Below are 15,197 nucleotides of genomic sequence, written 5' to 3' on the forward strand. Positions count from 1 at the left end.
CTACAGCTTGCCATCACTGGGGTGTAGCTGTATGTCAGACATTAATTTGCTGATCACATTCTGTGAATTACTGCTGGGTGAAGTTTTGCCCTGGCACCTTTGTGTTGGGCACTATTACGATGCCATGTTACAGGTGGGGGGACTGAGTCACCTCCAGGTGGTATGTGGTGGTGGTGGGGGCAGCTCACCTGGGTAATCCTGACTCTGGAGCCTGACACTGGTGGGAGGTGTGGGAAGGATTCTTCATCTGAGTTGTGGGCTGGTCACCCATGATGGTAAATGCCGCTTGTGTGTCCATCCATACATCTCTCCCTGCTCTTGACTGTTGGGCTAAAATAAAAAGAACATATGGGTTTAAGTAGACCGCCTCTCTGCATGTTTCCCAAGGAGGATACATATAGAGAGACAGTCTACTTTAACCCAAATATGGGAAAACTCATTTACTTTAGGTTCATTTACTCCCTCCCCCATCTCTTTCCCACTTTTTTTTAAAGGTGGGTACAGTGAACTTTATTGATGGTATTGAAAATAGTAGGACTCCCTAGGCCCATCTCATTATTTTGAGGGTCTGTGGATGCTGAGTGCCGAGGGCTGAGTTGGGGTAGGGACTCCTCAGTGGCCTATGGCCTTTCTCTTGCTCTCAGTGCCCTTGCTTTTTACTCCTTGAGGCCATGTAGGCCGTGAGGTCCATCACCCTGATTCTGTAGCCATATTCATTGTCATTCCAGGAAGCGGGCCTTACAAAGTTGTCATTGAGAGCAATGCTAGCCCCAGCATCAAAGGTGGAGGAGTGGGAGATACTGTTGAAGCCTTCAGCATAGCCCAGGATGCCCTTTAGTGGGCCCTCGAATGCCTGCTTCACCACCTTCTTGATGCCGTCATACTTGGCAGCTTTCTGCAGGTAGCATATCCATTCCATGACAGACACACTGTGGGTAGGAACATGGAAGGCCATGCCAGTGAGCTTCCCATTCAGCTCTGGGATGACCTTGCCCACAGCCTTGGCAGTACCAGTGGATACAGGGATGATGTTCTGGGCAGCCCCACGGCCATGACACCACAGCTTTCCAGCGGGGCCATCCACAGTCTTCTGAGTGGCAGTGATGGCATGGACTGTGGTCACGAATCCTTCTACGATGCCAAAAAATGTCATGGATGACCCTGACCTGGTGTTAAACAGTTGGTGCTGCAGGAAGCATTGCTGACAATCTCGAGTGAGTTTGTCATCCATCTCATGGTTCACACCCATCACAAGCACTGGGGCATCGGCAGAAGGGGTGGGGATGATAACCTTTTTGGCCCCACACTTCAAGTGGCTCTATGATGGTGGGGACACTTGGTAGACTCCACACACACTCAGCACCAGCATCGCCCTATTTGATGTTAGTAGGATGTCATTCTTGGATGATGACCACGGCCTTCCCGTTGAAGACATTCTTAGCCTTGACTGTGCTGTTGAACTTGCCGTGGGTAGCGTCATACTGGAACATGTAGACCATTTAGACCATGTAGTTGAGGTCAAGAATGGAGTCTTATTCACTTTACCAGATAAGAAGGCAGCCCTGGTAACCAGGTGCCCGATACAGCTAAATCCACTCACTCCAACTTTTACCACTATGTAAATGTCTACTTGATAATCAAAGTGGGGAGCACTTCTAGTGCCCCCCCCCAAATTAAAAGCTATAGATTCACCTAGAAGCTCCACGCACCCTCCTAGTATCTAAGGGCCAAGGCTGGCACTGCACAAGAAGATGTGGCTGTCTCTAGAAGAGGAAGGAGCTGAGAGCCTCCTTCCCATGGTTGTGTTCTGTTCTCCCCTCACTTTTCAGGAGGGGGATTTTTTTTTTTATGATCCCCTGACCTCTGAGGTTAGTATTTTCTCAATTGTTATGGAAAATCCCTGTCTCAGTCTGCACCTGGGGGTTCCACATTTCAGAATAACCCCACACCCAAGGCGGAGCTTCAGGTGTAGCAGTGGGTTTGGATACTGGGCAGCAGCCCTCCCGATAGCCGGGCCCACATGGCCACCCTTCCATTCTGCCTCCTGTAAGAGTGCCTGTCCCTTGGGGTAGTTTGAGATGTAGGTTGGCTTAGTGCAAATCTTTCTGATGGATTTTCACTTCTTTGAAAAAAAAATAAAGTGGGCACAGAAGAGAGACAGATCTCTTGGGTTGCATCCAAATGAGAAGAATTTGGAGACGTGGCCTTGGCAGAACGCGCCTGGCTGGGTGCAGGGGAAACACACAGCAAAGCAAATATGGTGTCTTCCCCCTTCCATCCTACGAACCTGATGCAGGCCTCCCACGGCCTGACAGTAACAGGCTTCAGGCAGATGAGGTTGGTGGTGGAAATGGAGGCTATGCCAGGAGGCTCTTAGGATAGTGTTGCTGTATGGGCTTCCAGCCTCTGAGATTTGGGGACCATAACAAGTCTCAGAAGAGTCGCCTAGGCTTGTGGGGCTTCTGTACTCATGCGTTCACTCTGTGAAGTTTCTGCGCCTCTGTTTCTGCTTCTGTAAGTTGGCATTAAGTCAACTGCTTAATAGATAGGAAGAGGAGAAGGATAGGAAGGAGGCCCAGTCACATGCTTGGAACATGCCAAGGATCCCGAGGTTAAATACCGCACATAGGTAAGCTCACCACAGCTTGTTTTGCCTCGTGCAGGCATTGCTGAGCCCCCTGATCCCAGCTTTGCCCCTGACCCAGGGCATTGTCTTGGAGAGGTAGCTCCCCATATTTGGGCCATGTCTCCTTAAAACGGAAGGGAAAGCCTAAGTGAACTTTCCAGTGTCACTAGTCTCCATTGACTGCTTTTGGAGGTCATGAAGCCAAGCAATGCATTCCCAGTCTCCCACCGGCTTTGCCGATGCCTCTTCATGCGCGTCTTGTTGGTACTGGTTGTCTTAGGTTACTTCTCAGGGACTCTAAGACTGCTTTTGTCAAAGCCACCAGCTCACTACTGAAACCCATACAGGTACCCAGTGGGTGATCTCTTGTTGTCAGAAAGCCAAAACTCCACCCGCAGATCTTGGCAGACCACTTAAGGGGCCATGAAGCTGGGTCGTACACGGACAGACCATGGCTCATTTCACCCAATCACCTCACCCTGCACCTTAACTCCTGCTGCTTCTTTACCCCACAGGTACCTCCATACCCTACCCTTGGGAAGGCATGCTATACACCTGTTCCCCCATCTTCACGTTTACTCCCCATAGTCACCTTGTGAATGTGACTCTCCATTACAAATCTCACAGTTTCAGTGACTGTCTCATTCTGCAGCAGGTGAAACAGGGCTGGCTCAGTGACAACCCCTCTGATGAAGCAGTTCCTACCACAGCAGCCAGCTCCCAGGCACCCTGTTCTGCCCTTCCTCCACCCTCACCCTCTCCCTCCTTCCTCCCTCATGGTTCTGCACTTCTCGCCTGCTCCACTGTCTCTGAGGACTCGACAAAGGCAGGAGGACAGAGAGAAATGGAGAATGGAAGGAAAAGGAGGCAGGGGCTGGGCCAGGAAGCCAATGTCTACTTGATAATCAAAACGGGGAGTACTTCTAGTGCCCCCCAAATTAAAAGCTATAGACTCACCTAGAAGCTCCACACACCCTCCTAGTTTGGTGGACACTAAGACTGTCACTGGGGGTTCACCAAGCTGGTTAGAGGCCATCCTCCATCGAGGGCTTTCATGTTAGAAGTCCTTATTCTCACTGAGTGTGAACCCCTTCCTTGTGCTCAGCTGGGACCCTTCAGTTTGCTTTTTATTGCTCCACAGAAGGAGGCAGGGGCTGGGCCAGGGACTTCTCAGGGACTCTAAGACTGCTTTTGTCAAAGCCACCAGCTCACTACTGAAACCCATACAGGTACCCAGTGGGTGATCTCTTGTCAGAAAGCCAAAACTCCACCCGCAGATCTTGGCAGACCACTTAAGGGGCCATGAAGCTGGATGCATCCCTGCCTGCAGCTGCCCCCAATGTGTTGGAAAACATCGCATTGCCTCTTCTTCCCTGCCCTGGAACCCAGTCTCCAACATTCCCTTCCCCAGCTCGACTTTCCCTCAAGACTTCATGGTTGCCATTGCCTGCCCCACCCCAGTCCTACCTTAATTGACACATGTCCACAAAGCGTTATCTGGTATGGTCAAAGTCACTGAGACTTATAAACAGTCAGACCAGTGCCACCTATGCTTGTTCCCTGTCCCTTGTGTCCTGAAAAGGCTCTTGGTCCCTAGGCTCCACATCCTAGTTGTTCCTCTTTCTTGCATACCTTTCTTCTCAGTCTAACCTCAGGTCTGTCTTTCCCCCTCCCCACCTCTAAGAGCTCATGGTGTATCCCTGTCCACCGGGTCTGTGGTGTGTGTTTGCCCTCTGCTCTATGTATCCCATTTGCACCTGACTCTTACCTGTTGCCTCTCACCCTCTGTCTTAGTCAGGGTTGCTATTCCTGCACAAACGCTATGACCAAGAAACAAGTTGGGGAGGAAAGGATTTATTCAGCTGACACTTCCACATTGCTGTTCATCACCAAAGGAAGTCAGGATTGGAACTCAAGCAGGTCAGGAAGCAGGAGCTGATGCAGAGGCCATGGAGGGATGTTCCTTACTGGCTTGCATCCCCGGCCTGCTCAGCTTGCTTTCGTATAGAACCCAAGACTACCAGCCCAGGGATGGCACCACCCACCATGGGCCCTCCCACCCTTGATCACTAATTGAGAAAATGCCTTACAGCTGGGTCTCATGGAGGCATTTCCTCAACGGAATCTCCTTTCTCTGTGATAACTCCAGCTTGTGTCAAGTTGACACACAAAGCCAGCTAGTACACCCTCTGATGGCTGAAGGTCACAGGGAACACTCCTTGGCCACTCTGTAGACAAGGAAGGCCCAGCAGTTACTGGAGATTTTGTTCTTCCAAGTACTGAATCTTACCACATCCTTCAGGGTTCATCTCTGCACTATTGCTTGGGTTGGCCTCCCCTACCTCTTGCTTACAACCTCTTGGTGCTGTGCACTATCTCCGTACACTGTTGAGTTATTTTCTCCTCTCAGAACCCCCTTGGCGGCCAGTGTGAACTTTTAAATCAAATTATGTTGTCCCCTGCCTAAATGCTTTTCAAGTTCCTGCCCTGCACGGTGACCCATGACCCAGCCTTTCTGATGCTGCCACCCTGGTCCCAGTCATCCTGTCTGCTGCTGTACCTGCAGCCGACCAGTTCTTGCTGTGTGTATTTGTTGCACATCTGCTGAGGGCTGCACCCCTCTCCCCTCTTCACTGTCAGGAGAAGCCTTCACTGACCCCTTAGTCTCAGGTTCCCTCCAGTCTCCTGCCTGCTTTGCGTTTGTTTAGCATGCATCCTTAATTGCTACTATGTTGAGAAGCTCCTTAAGCGAGGAGACTTGGCCTGGCTGGTTGATCACTGCTAGGGGTGGAATAGCCTGGCACACATGAAGGCTCAACAAGCCTCCAGTGAGTGGAAGAGGTAAGCCTTCCTGACCCCTGAGGAGTACAGGCAGGCCATGAGGAGTCATGTTTAAGTCATTTCTAGGAGAGGTGGAAATGTGCCCAGGGCATGTTGGCACAGAGACGGGAGGGCAGGAAGGTGGCCTGGAGATGCTGAGCAGGTAGACCTCTGATGGAAGTAAATTGGAAGACATCCCAGACCCAGAGTCGGACACCAGTGAAACTGGCAGAAGGAATTACAGCCTGTGCCGGGGTGGAGACCAGGGCCACTACAGAGGCAAAGATTTGGAGGGAGATAAAGGAGAAGGAGATGACTCGGGTGCAGCTCTGGGTAGCACTAGGAGATGATGACCAAAGCCCAGTAAGGTCAGGGAGACCCCAACCGTGGACATGTTGAGCAGTCAGGGCTAAGCTGGACCTCAGCAGGAGCGCTTTCAGGGTCCCCTGGATTGGCTTAGAAAAGGTCACGTTACAGGGACTGTGCTGGCTGCCAGGTCAAGGGCTGCATCTGGGAAAGGGGACATGGGGTCTCTGAGTTTGTTATTGCTTTGTTATTGCTCCTTACCTGCCCAGACCCCAACAATGGCAGTAACGACAGGCCCAGCCTTTGCACAGTGGTGTGGTAGAGCAGGCTGACCATAGGGATATCCAGAGCTACTTCCAGAACAGCTAAATGTAAGCTTTTATTTAGTTAGCTTACTAGCTTATTATTTTGCAGTATTCAGGATTGGATGTAGGACTTTGCACATGCTAAGCAACTATTCAACCATTAAACTATACTCACAGCCTTCTTTTACCTTAATTAAAAAAAAATTGAGTAGATTCTTCCTAAGTTTCCCCAGCTGGCCTTGAAGTGACTCTGTAGCCTATGTAGGTTGAGCTTTGGATCCTCCTGCTTCAGCCTCCCTCAGAGCTGGGTTTGTAAGTCTGTGCCACCAGGTCCGCATCTCTACGCCTGCTGCTTTTTAGCCTTTAGACCTTTTAGCTTCAGTGATTCCTGGCATAGGGAAATCACATCCCAGAGAGAACAGGTCAAGATTGCTGAGCAGACACGGAGGGCTCCTGCAATGCCTCCTTCCCACAGTCAGTCACAGCCTTTGGTAGCTGGTGGTAGGGAGCCTTGAGCCCCTCTGCACCTATCTGGGGACACTCACAGCCCCGGTACTTGTCAGTCTCCAAGTGCTTTCTGCTGATGGAGCGTGTGCTTGCTCTAGACAGCAGCTGTTCTTGAGCTGGAAATAGCACGGATCTTGCTGAAGGGCTGTCGCCTTTGGGAGAGAAGGGGGCTGCTTACTGACAAAGCCCCCAGGGAGCCTTCGCTGTCAGAGTGTATGTGGGGGTGTGGGGGGGGGAAGGAATGTGCTGAAGTGATGGAGACCCTGGGGTTCTGGGTGCTGTAATTTCCTAGTTGGATGACCTTGGGCAAGTGGCCTTGCTGATTGCAGCCTAAATTTCAAGCAAGTCTCATTGGGCTGCTAAGAGAATTAAACCAAACAGTTCAAGGATCTAGGAGGAGGCTGCCTCACACAGCTGGGCAGGATGAGAATCAGGTGGGGTTGAAACCCAGCCCACTCTCACCCCAACAGAGCATGTTGCTGGTATGTGACTTAACTAATGGTGTTGGAGGACTTGCTAATATTTTGCATGGAGGTGAACTCCGGCTAGTAGTGTTTCCACGAGAGTGGAATCACTCTACAGTTCTCTTACAATGCCCTAGGCAGGACAGGACAGGACAGGACACATAGGGTCCAGACTGGTAGGCTGTGGCAGCTTCCCTTCCTCCTGTCCATGGTAGGTGGTGAAGTCTACCAACTCTGTCCTTACATGACACAGGGGACCTCCCCTGGGCTTCTGGGTTCTTACATACCACTAGTGTCTGCAGCTGGTGGGTTGTGCTTAGAAAGAAAATGTAGTGGCCCTATCCCACACCGACCAGTAGTTTATGAAGCAGAGGGCCTGGAGTTATGTGGCTACCCTACCACCCTGGGAAGAAGATGCCACCCTGGACAGACTGAATGAACAAGGGGAACCTCTGTGGGTGACTTTGTAAGGAAAGAGATGGTTGGAACAGATTAGCTGGTCAGCTCCAACCTGCTCAGAGGGGCCTCATTTCACAAAACTGGAGCCGTCGTGTGGGTGAGGGTAGGAAAGCTACACCCACCCACCCAGAGCCTTCGTGCTTTCTTCAATTGTTTTCTCGTGAGGTTGCCACCTGCTGAGTGGGCAGTTGGAGCTGGCCAGCTCAGCCCCACAAAGGTCCCCAAAGCACAGGGACAGAGACAGGATGGATGCAGCTAGAGCCAGCTTCAGCTTCATGGCTGGAAGTCAAATGGTGTTGGAGAGGATCTGGGTTTCTGACACGGCTCCCGGGCTATTTATACCTATAGATACTGATCGTGGTGCCAGTTCCCTCTCCTCTGAGCTGAGTAGAGATAGTCTTTCCGGAATGGAAAGAAGAGCTGGTGACTCACTTGCTTACAAAGGCTGGGGAGTCTGAGAAGGCGGAGGGATGCTTTGGTGAGATTCCTCGCGCACAGGCGAAGCCCGAGCTATTTATAGGGGGGAGGAAGGGGTCTGTAACTTAAAAGCAAAGAACGTTTATCAGCAATTTTCAATAGTTGAAGAATCATAATGCCACTGCAGGAAACAACTCAGAAAAGGCATTTTAAAAGCTATCTCCATCCCCAAACTCTGAGAGGTCCCAGTAGCATCTCACCGCAAGCTATGCCCTCCCCAGGTACTGTCACATGTAATTCTCTCTGCAGGTCACGGTTGGGTCCTTGCACGTTTTGCCTCTCACTCTCATATGGGCTTCTTCCCTAACACACACGTATGTGAGCATCCCTTCTGTGGATTCAGAGTGCTCCCAGTTTGCACATCTTCCTCTAGATGTACCCCTTAGGCTTCCTGTCATGGGCAGAATCTTGGGGGTCCCAGTGTGGCAGTGTTTCTTGGAATTCTGTGTCATCAATACGTCATTAATAGAGACCAGGCTGGAACAGCACACCCCCAAAATCAGATCTCCTCAAGCGTAGGAGAAAGAAGCAAGAACTGTTAATTTCCTTTTCCTGATGAGATTTCAGATCATCATGGGGCAGTTTGGATGACGTGCCCAGAGGTGTTTTAGGGACCCAGGAACTGTGTTAGGTGGAGGAGGGAGAGTCTGAGAATGGCTCTGCTTTGGTTGTATGGCATGATAGGCATTCCTAGGTTTGTCATGGTCTCTAGTAACCCTGAGAGGGACAGTCACTTCTCTGGTGGGCAGAACCCAGGGGGTCAAGATTTCTGAAATACTTTTCTTGAATTAGGGTCTTACCATGTACCCTGGCTGGGCTGGAACTCACAGAGATCCCCCTGCCTCTCATGTGCTGGGATCTAAGTGTGTGCCACCGCACCCAGCAATAACACAGTCTTCACACCTGTGGTGCTTAGCAGGGGCAGGGCGACCAAGGACACATAACACCCAGGCAGGACTTGGCACGGGCCATAGCCATTAGGAGGCGGAAGGAGGTTTGGTAAGCTCAGCAGACGGCAGTGTCACCAGAGCAGATGGTAGAGAAACTTCTGTGTTATTCATCCCTGACTCAGCTCTGCTATCAACCAGCTGAGCAGAGAGAAGAGAGTGTGGCACTCCCTGGGTCTCCCTGTGGTATCTTCAGACAGCTTCAGTGGCAGGGCAGCGCGGGTGAGCGCTTCTTACACCCCCTGTCTGTTAAGCTTTCCTGGAAGCGCCAACCGTGTCATGTCAACTGTACAGACTGGATGCTGGGGCTAGAAATGACACAGCTAAAATGGCCATCGTGGTTCATTCATGCTACTGACACAGAATGCATAGACTGGGGTGCTTATAAGCAATGGAAATTAATTTCCATTTATTCCCAAATTTACTTCTAGAGTCCAAATTCTGACCGGGAGTCCAAATTTCAAGGGAGCTGTGCTTCCTGGTTCATAGACAGTGTCTTCTTCCCATATCCTCATGTAGCTGAGGGGACGAAGTGGCTCAGTCACATTTTATTAGGATATTTTATAAGGGCTCTATCTTATAAATATAGGGTGGAAAGAATAAAGGACTTACCTCCCAATTGCATCGCTTCAAGGTTTGGGATTTTGATTATGGATGCTAGAAGGCCATAGACACCCAAACGAAAGGAGTGGCCAGTAAGGAATGTGAACCCAGTTCTGAAAACCTCCCAGCCTAAGAACCCATAGGCACACGGCACAGGACCATTCAGAACTGTTCAGTTGCCTGTCTGAGTGATGTTGGGGATTCAGGAGAAAGAAGAACCAAATAAAGGCTGGAGGAAAAGGGAGTGATGGTTAGAGGAAGGAGAGGGGGAGGCTGGCTGGTCAGCTGGAAGATAGTGTCTTAGTTCAAACTAAGAGAGAAACGAGACATAGAGAGGGGAAGTGACCCAGAGAGCTTGTAGCCACTGGAGATCTGTCTGTAAGTCTCTAGCTCCCCAAAGACGCTGAAGCAGTGGCTCCCAAGCTTCCTAATCCTGCGACCTTTAATACAGTTCCTTATGTTGTGGTGACCCCAAACCATAAAATTATTTCATTGATACTTCATAACTCTAGCTTTGCTACGCATGTATATCTGATATACAGGCTATCTGATATGTGACCCCCGCAAAGGGGTTGAGACTCACAGGGTAAATCTGCTGCTCTAGGCTCTTAATTGTCTTTACAAAATTGTATCTAGAGCTCTTCTTAGCAGTCTAGGTTCATGACTTAACTCAACCTGTGGTTCCAAAGGCTTTAGTGACACCTGTAGTGTCTGGTTGCAAATAAGGTTGCTTGTGAGGAGACATTAGACCTTACTTTCCGCCATGTGACTGGAAAACTACACAAGTGTGAGCCAAGGTCATGGGTTTCTGTGTGGCCCCAGGCTTACCCCGTGTTCTTAGCTGGAGGCAATAGATTGCTTATCAGCTAGTTAAAGGAGACAGGGATTTGTAAAGGGCACTCCTAGCTCAGAATCTTTAAGAAAACTGAAGTGACTGAGTGTATTAGTCAGTGTTCTCTAGTGGAACCATGGAATATAGAATGAACATAGTGAAAGAATGAATATAAAAGATAATAAAAAAGGAGACTTACTAAAATGGCTTACAAGCTGTGATCCATCTTGTCCAATAATGGACAGTCCAAGAAACCAGTAGTTGTTCAGTCCACAAGGCTGAATGTCTCAGGGGGACTTCAGTATACATTGAACTTATGAAGAAGAAGAAGAAGAAGAAGAAGAAGAAGATTCTAATGCCAGTGAAGGAATTGACTGCCAGTGAGAGCTAGGGCAAGCAGGCACAGAGCAGAAGTTTTCTTCTTCCACATTGTTTACATATACCATGTCCCAGTTAGGGTTACTATTGTTGTGATGAGACACCATGGCCAAAAGGAAAGGCTTACACTTCCATAACGTAGTCCATGTCTGCAGGAAATCAGAGTAGGAGCTCAAGCAGGGATGGAACCTGGTGGCAAAGAGCTGATAGAGAGGCCATGGAGGGGTGCTACTTACTGGCTTGTTCCTTTTCTTATAAATCTATATAAGAGTGATTACTAATAACCCCACAACACAGTCGATACAATACAAGGTTGCCTTGAAATCTCTTCTGCTGCTTTTATTAATCACAAGCTCTTAAATTTAGCTTCAGACAGATATTTTTGGACAAGGGCATAAAAAAGCCACATTCTTCTCCAAAATATCACAAGAACAGTTTTTAGGACACTTAGTAATCTTCTTCTTCTTCTCTGAAATCTGTTGAGCCCAGCATCATAATCTACACCTTTCTCAGCAGCATTGTCTTCCATACTCCTACTGGGATGACCCCAATAACCCCACTCAAAGTGGTTGACTGCTTTTCTAGTTCAAAGTCCTCAAATATTCCACATTTCTACAACAAATAGCATGGTCAGGCTTGTCACAGCAATACCCCACTCCTGGTACCAACTTCTACCTTAGTCACTGTTCTATTGCTGTGAAGAAGCTCCCTGATCAGGGCAGCTCTGATAAAAGAAAGCTTTTGATTGGTTTTAATCCGTTATCATCATGGTGGGGAGCCTGGTGGCATACAGGCAGGTACTGGAGAAGTAGCTGGGAGCTACATCTTGATACACACACACACACACACACACACACACACACAGAGAGAGAGAGAGAGAGAGAGAGAGAGAGAGAGAGAGAGAGAGAGAGAGAGAGGCAGAGAAACAGAGAGAGACAGATAGAGACAGAGACAGACAGACAGACAGACAGACAGACAGAGACAGAGAAGCAGAGAGAGACAGAGACAGAGACAGATAGAGAGACAGAGACAGACAGACAGGCAGGCAGGCAGGCAGACTTTGGGCTTTTGAAACCTCAAAGCCCATTTTCAGTAACACACTTCTTCCAACAAGGCTTCATCTCCCAATCCTTCTAATTCTTTCAAATAATACCACTCCCTGGATACTAAGCATTCACATATATGAGCCTCTGGGGGCCATTCTTATTCAAACAGCCATATTTCACTCCCTGGACCCCATAGGCTTGTATCCAAATCATACTTTAAAGAATGCATTCAGTCCAGTTTCAAAAGTCCCCACAGTCTACCACAGCCTGAACAGTGTTTAAAAATTCAAAGTTCAAAGTCTCTTTGCAGGCTCAAGGCAATCTCTTATCTATCAACCCCTATAAAATAATAATAATAATAAATAATAATAATAACAATAATAATAGCAGCTCAATACTTCCATCACAAAATGGCACAGGATGTACATTGCCATTACAAAAAGGAGGGAAGGGAGCACGGTGAGGGAGCACTGGTGCAAAGCAAGACTTCATACCAACAGGGCAGACTCCAAACTCTGCATCTCCACGTCTGATGTCAAAGTGCTCTTCAGATCTCCAGCTCCATCTCTCTCTTTTGGGCTGGTTTCACACCCACTCGGCAGCTCTCCTTGGCAGGTGTCCCACAACTCTGTCATCTCCAACATCTTGGGGGTTTCTAAGTTAATCCAGGCTTCACCGTCACAGCATCACACAATGGCCTCTCCAGGCCTCCCTGTGGGACACCCCTAACACACGCCTGGCCTCGGCAGCTTTCCTTAGCCATGGAGGGAGATTCCACAAGCCCCCTTTTTATATCCTTGACTCCAAAGCCAGAGCCACATGCTTGGAGCTGCCAAGTTCTGCTGCCTAATGGGGCTGGAACTTGGCACCTTCCTTCAATTACATTCACATCAGCTTTCTGATATTGGTCGCTTCCTTCCTGCTGAAGCTTATCTTTCCACAAGCTGGAAATTTAGCTGGTGAGGTCTTGCTCTGAGGTCACCACTCCCTCTATTCCGTTTAGCACCAGGCTTTTCTTTAAACCTTTGGTCTCCTTAAACACTGGACTTAGCTCCGTTACAGTTCCTGCTGCTCCTCTTCTCCTCAAACTGTACATTTTGTATTGGAGTGGAATGTAGTGGTTTGAGTAAGAATGACCCCCCCCCCATAGGCTTATATATATTTGAATGCTTAGTCACCTCAGAGTGGTATTATTTGAAAAAATTAGAAGGATTAGGAGATGAAGCCAGCCTTGTTGGAAGAAATGTGTTACTGGGGACGGGCTTTAAGGTTTTAAAAGCCCATGCCAAGCCTAGAGTCAGTCAGTCAGTCAGTCTGTCTTTCTGTCTGCCTGCCTGCCTGCCTGCCTGCCTGCCTGCCTATGGATAAAGATGTAGCTCTCAGCTACTGCTCCAGTACCTGCCTGTATGCCACTGGACTCTCCACCATGATAATAATGGATTAAACCTCTAGAACAAGTCCCCGATAAAATGCTTTCTTTTATAAGAGCTGCCTTGGTCATGGTGTCTCTTCATAGCAGTAGAGAGTGATGAAGACAGACCAGGAGGTGCGGTCCAGATTAAAGGCATATCTTCCCTCCTCAAAAGATCCAGATTAAAAGTGGGTCTTCTAACATCAAATGATTTAATAAAGAAAAACCTCTCCCAGGTATACCCGGCCACTTGGATTTCAGTTACTTCCAAATGTCGTCAGGTTGACAACCAAGACTAGCCATTGCACTGACTAATAGCATGGTGAAATGGGGCCATGATGTAAGCTGCTGTCTGTGATGTAATCACAAAGTTGCTGCCATGATTGTTGTTTCTGAGAACGGTCCTACCTCCATCTGCCCCATTTCCCTTTTCATGCTTCTCAAAGAGCAGCTTGGAATCAACTTCTTAAGAATGTTTCTGATTGGTTGGATCTAAATTGTTTCCAGGGCCTTAGCCTCAAAGGAGTCTGGGAAATGTAGTATTTAGTATGCCCATTTAATAGTGCAGATGAGAAAGAGATAAGAAGGTCATATTCTCTACATTTGAGATGCTCACCATTTGGAAGGGCCATAGATACAGAGACAGATTATAATATAATATATATTTTTTATAATATGATATATTATTTGTTCTAATTAAGACATAGTGTATCGAGCCCAGGGAGAGGAACCACATGAGAGCTCCCAAAGGTGTAGGCTCTGACCTAGGTTCTGAAGTTGAGTTTGCTGAGTGAGAGAGACAGAGAAGGCTTCAGAAACAAGAGGGAAGCATACAGGGAGGCCGAGTTTGATATTTCAGAGATCCTCAATTCTTAGTTCTAATGAACTCACCTAATTATTTTATGATAAAGATACAAAGCCAGTTGATTTTGGGAATAGGTGACAGCTCATTGTACAGAACAATTTGGAGGCAAGCATCCGACCTCGGTGCTACTCCTGCAGCCCACGCTTTACAATTTTTCAGTCAGCATATGCTTGTCGATAGCGACAGATTGGTAATGTGGTGATGGCCGCCATAGTTGGGAAGGTCCTGGGACATGCTTCGAGGATGCCTGCGTTCCTGGTTCTGCCTCCGTGATGGCTCTAGGTGCCTTTTCCACTCTGGCTCTTGAGGGTTACTTGTCAAGAGGCCACCGAGACCCCACAGTCCGTGTGTCAGGCCCTGCAGTCTTCTTGACTCATGACTGAAGCTGTCTTGGGATCCAACACTCCCGGCTGAAGAACCATGTGGGAGTAGGAGAGGCCACAAGGAAAGGAACACCTGGCTTCTGCCCAGGGAGGGGACTCCTGACTCCAGGGCTGTGGGTACATCAGCCGTTCTGGTAGGAGGATGCAGCATGTCACAGGCAACACTGTGTGAATACGAGCAGCAAGGGAACAGATGGAGGACGGAAACGCTTTGTAAATGGAAAAAAAAACAAAATCGGTGTCAGCCTCAACGTTGCCTGTGGCTGTGTCACATTGTCCTAGGAGCGAGAGAAAGTCAAAAAGGGCAAGAAAGGATGAGGCAACTCTCTGCCTGCCTCCCAGACTGGCTGCTAGGCACTGCCGATCTCCAGCTGTGTCTGTTCAGAGCTCACCGAGGCTGCCCCATCTCCTCGCTCCCAGCCACTCATTGGCAATGAACCCTGTGCCTGTCTTTCAATGGTGACTGAAGTGGACTTTGTTCCTACACTTGCTTATAGTGCAAGTGGGGTTGCCCTGCCTGGAGCCAGCCCCTTACTAGGTCCTGTGGTAGGGTGGGTTGGCTTGTTTTCTTTGCTGGACTAGGATCCTTGGCCAGCCCTAGAAAACCTGGTCTGTTTTCTCTGTGTCACCTCTGTCCCTGTCGCTTCTTAGGTACTTCGAGTTTTACAAGGAGCCTTTAGAGTTTAACTCCACGAGATGCCTGGAGCTGAGGCAGGAGATCCTGGAGGTGAAGGTGCTGTCCATGTGAGTAGGGCTGTGCTGGGCGTG

General features: G+C 48.9%; 1 protein-coding gene across 4 annotated transcripts in view; it reads left to right on the forward strand.

Moving 5' to 3' along the window:
• St8sia5 (ST8 alpha-N-acetyl-neuraminide alpha-2,8-sialyltransferase 5) overlaps nt 1-15,197 on the forward strand; it is a 69,604-nt gene that overhangs the window by 31,866 nt on the left and 22,541 nt on the right. For all 4 annotated transcript variants that reach the window (NM_013666.2, NM_153124.2, XM_006526430.4 and 1 more), the window contains one exon: nt 15,081-15,173. In NM_013666.2, the coding sequence (NP_038694.2) occupies nt 15,081-15,173 (93 nt within the window). The remainder of the gene's footprint in view (nt 1-15,080; nt 15,174-15,197) is intronic.

Source organism: Mus musculus, chromosome 18, assembly GCF_000001635.26.
Source record: "Mus musculus strain C57BL/6J chromosome 18, GRCm38.p6 C57BL/6J".
Taxonomy (NCBI): domain Eukaryota; kingdom Metazoa; phylum Chordata; class Mammalia; order Rodentia; family Muridae; genus Mus; species Mus musculus.